General features: G+C 25.1%; 1 protein-coding gene across 1 annotated transcript; it reads left to right on the top strand.

Moving 5' to 3' along the window:
• The first annotated feature begins 2,472 nt into the window (after positions 1–2,472).
• On the top strand, positions 2,473–3,490 carry LOC124919650 (F-box/FBD/LRR-repeat protein At1g13570-like). The gene is made up of 4 exons (XM_047459956.1): positions 2,473–2,541; positions 2,841–2,906; positions 2,999–3,209; positions 3,324–3,490. Exons 1-4 carry the CDS (start codon positions 2,473–2,475, stop codon positions 3,488–3,490), a joined length of 513 nt encoding a protein of 170 aa, XP_047315912.1.
• Positions 3,491–3,950: the final 460 nt, after the last annotated feature.

Raw genomic sequence — 3,950 nt, 5'->3', positions numbered from 1 at the left:
TATAATAATAATAAAAAATCATAATTATATTAATAATAATTATTATTATAATTTATAATAATAATAATAATAATAAGTATAATAATAATAAGTATAATAATAATTTATTATAATAATAATTTATTATAATAATAATTTAGTATAATAATAATAATTTATAATAATAATTATTATTTATAATAATAATTTATAATAATAAATAATAATAATAATAATTATTATTATTGTAATTTATAATAATAATAATAAGTATAATAATAATTTACAATAATAATAATAAGTATAATAATAATAATAAGTATAATAATAATTTACAATAATAATAATTTATTATAATAATAATAATTTATAATAATAATAATAAATATGATTATCTAGTAATTTGTATACATATATATATAAATAAAGATCTATTGTATCTATATTTTGTTTTAATAAATAATTTTAGAATTTGTCACAAATTTATGTGTGTTTTGATTGATAAAAAATTTTTTAAAAAAATTAAAGGTTATCTAATTAATTAAGAAATGAATAATTATTTATATAATTATTTAGTTTTATATTTAATTAATGATAAATGGTCAATATTATAATTAATACAATAAAGGTATTTTTAATGATATATGAAATTATATATATATATATATATATATATATATATATTTGTTTAATAATATATGAGATATCATTTATTTGATCATGATGTAAATTATTGACTATATATAGATATATAGATATGAATATAATTTTTTTTGTTGGAGGTAATTAAGTTAAAGGAGAAGTAGAAAAAAATTAGATTAGTGAAATCTTTTAAACGAATAAATCATTGAGATTATTAGTTGGTTGTTTTTGTGACTAAAATTATAGAAACAATAATATATAATATCATTATATTGACAATAATATATAATATCATATATATTGATATATATTGTTTAATTTTATCATAAATACTTACTTAATTTGGTATTTTTGAAATCAAATAATTACAAGAAAAGTCTTGTTTGATTGGAGAATAATATGACAAACATGTCGATATTATGGAATGTAAATTTGCAACCGAAAATAAATGTTTAAGCGGTTTCGGTCAAAAATCTTGGAAATATTATGATTTCTTTTATAAAGGTTATGTAATGAATGATTTATATGAATAAACATTCTTATTCTTATTCTTGCATAAAAATTATGTATAAATGATTTATTTATTTAAATATTCATAATAATAGTTATCTTATTTATTGAATAATAAGTATAATAAAAGAAATTTTTTTAAGAAATTATGTGGCAATCTCTTGATTAGAAAATTATTATTTTATTTCACACATAATTTAATTTAAAAAGATACCGACACACAAATGTGGGGCAAATGTTTTTATTGATAATAACACAAAAATTATTATGTATATTATGATAAATAGAAAAATAATTTATTAATAGAGAAATATGTTCTCTACAAAAGATAAAATTACGCACCCTTAAAAAAAATAACAATAAAATATCTTATTTATATTTGCTGAGTTGGTGCTTAAATCGATATTTTAATTTGAGAATTTTGAAATCAAGAAACGTGTCATATTTTGACATTACTTTCATAAAAAATTGAAGAAGCAATATCTTCAAAAGGATTTTATGAAAGTGATGAAAAGAAAACTTAAAAAGTCTTTGTATGACTTGTAACAAAATTTATAATAATTATATAAAAATTTGATCATACTTTGATTAAAAATGGATGTGATAACTATATATCAGGAAGACAATGAAAATTATTTCATTACGTGTCTTATGTACGATATTTTTATCGTTTAAAATTACGATAAAAATGATTAAATCCACTAAGGAGATGAATTGCACACCACAAAATATTATGTTATTAAATGATATATTAATATTATTAAATGAAAGACTCTACGTCTACGAGTGAATATAGATAAATAGCCACTGTTTTTTTTAGAGCATTTCCTTAATTAATAATTGCGACAAATCTGACTGTAGGTATGATTTCGTAGCTGATGGGTTTTTTTAGTACAAATTATAAAGAGAAGAATAAATATGATAAATTTACTGATCCTCTCAAATTGAGAGATTTGAGAGATATTGAGTGATTAAGAATTTTAACTATTTTTTAATTTATAGACTCACTTCAACTTTGTTCTCTTACTTCTTGACTACGAGAACTGCTATGTTATAGAAGACAACATCTTCCAAATCTGGTAAACCTGATCTAGACCGGAAGGGAAATGGTGAATCGTCTCGTGTTTATATATCAACTAAGAACTCTGTGTTTATACATTCGTATTAAGGATCAACTTAAAACTCTGCACAGTGAACAAACAAACATGCACTGTTAATTAGTTGAAATCTTGCATGTCATTATTTTTGATAATTTGCTTTTGAGTTGTGTATGCTTGTTTGCTTGTTGAGACAGCATTGGAGAGAATTTTATACTTGAATGTGTACTTTTGGTGCTAAAACATGGTTTATTCTCAAGAACTATTAAGTATTATTACAGAAGAATCATCATTGATTGAAGAAGATGACTATGTAAGTACTAATGCGGTCTTGTTTGTGTCTCAACATCATCTTTAAATAGTTGCTTCCTACTCTTAGATCGGAAGGATTACACAATGAACCTAGAAGTCAAATCCGCAGAAACCATCTTTTTATATATAACTTTGGTCAATTTCAATTTTTTTGGCTGATATACTTTTCAAACATGCTGAAAAAAGAATCAGATAGTATCAGTGATGAGTCTTAGTTGGAATTTGGTTGATTTGCATTTATGCCAATTCCATTGTTGTTATTAATAACTTGTTATATAGTTATTTAGTTGATATTTGCAGGTGTATTTCCATATAACTACCGAGGATTACGCGATGAGCCGAGGACACAAAGCCCCTAAATTGATGGTACGAAAAAGCCAGCTAGACAGACTGACCGACCCTGTTAATTTATATAAATAATTGTTAATGATATTGATCCTTTTCAATTAAACTTGCAGGAAACAACGAATGACTACATTAGAGAGTTGCCAAATGATATTCTGAGAATGATCCCCGGTAAGCTGGACCTGAAAGATGCAGTGAAGACGAGTATTTTATCGAAAAGATGGAAATATATTTGGATTAACCATCCAGACCTCGTATTTAATCATCTTAATGTATTTGGATTGGACCGTAAAAAGCTTGCGAAAGATTCAGTAGGTGCAGACAGTAATTTTGTGAAATAGGTGGACCAAACTATGCAACAGAGGTTCAAAGGAGAAGGCAAGATTAATTCTTTTAGCGTTTCTTTTGTGTTGGGGGAGTTCTTTTCTCAATCTATAGATATGTGGATCAGTTGTGCCCTTCGAAAAGGTGTTGAGACCATTGATCTTGATTTTTTGAAATTACATTCCATTTATCTTTCTTCATCCTTCCAGAAGTGCTACAACTTTCCGTGGCTTCTAACCATCTCCGAAGATAAAGGGACACTAAAGCATCATGTTCCATGAAATTTGATTCACTCATTTCCCTTCAGCTTATAAAGGCTGGCTGGCTATAAACGATGTTCAACTCAAAGAGGTTCTAGAATGATGCCCTTTACTTGAAAATTTAAGTCTGCATTTCTGTACTAAACTCACTCATCTCAGAAATGGCGATTCTTCGAACAACACACGGTTGAAAGTTTTGTACTTGAAGCAATGCACGAAACTAAAGGAGATTTATCTCTGTGCCGACAATCTCATTTCCTTTAAGCTTAAACAGTCATATATAAGTAATCACGAGCTGACGAAGTTTCTAAAAAGTTGCCCGGTACTTAAAGACCTAACTCTGTATTACTGTCAAAATATTTTTTTAATCTGAGGATTGGTACGTAATTCTTCTAACAACACAAGTCTGATGTTTATCTCTTTGAAGAGATGCTTCAAACTTGAGCATATCGATCTTTGAATACACTGGAAAGTTAATATC

This window comes from Impatiens glandulifera, chromosome 1 (assembly GCF_907164915.1).
Source record: "Impatiens glandulifera chromosome 1, dImpGla2.1, whole genome shotgun sequence".
Classification (NCBI taxonomy): Eukaryota; Viridiplantae; Streptophyta; class Magnoliopsida; order Ericales; family Balsaminaceae; genus Impatiens; species Impatiens glandulifera.
Note: the sequence above shows the minus strand (reverse complement) of the source record. Positions and strands in the feature narration are given on the sequence as shown.

Coding starts and splice junctions, on each gene's coding strand:
- LOC124919650 (XM_047459956.1), top strand. CDS start 2,473: ATGGTTTATTCTCAAGAACTATTAAGTATTATTACAGAAGAATCATCA. Junction 2,542..2,840: donor TGATTGAAGAAGATGACTAT/GTAAGTACTAAT, acceptor TGATATTTGCAG/GTGTATTTCCATATAACTAC. Junction 2,907..2,998: donor ACAAAGCCCCTAAATTGATG/GTACGAAAAAGC, acceptor TTAAACTTGCAG/GAAACAACGAATGACTACAT.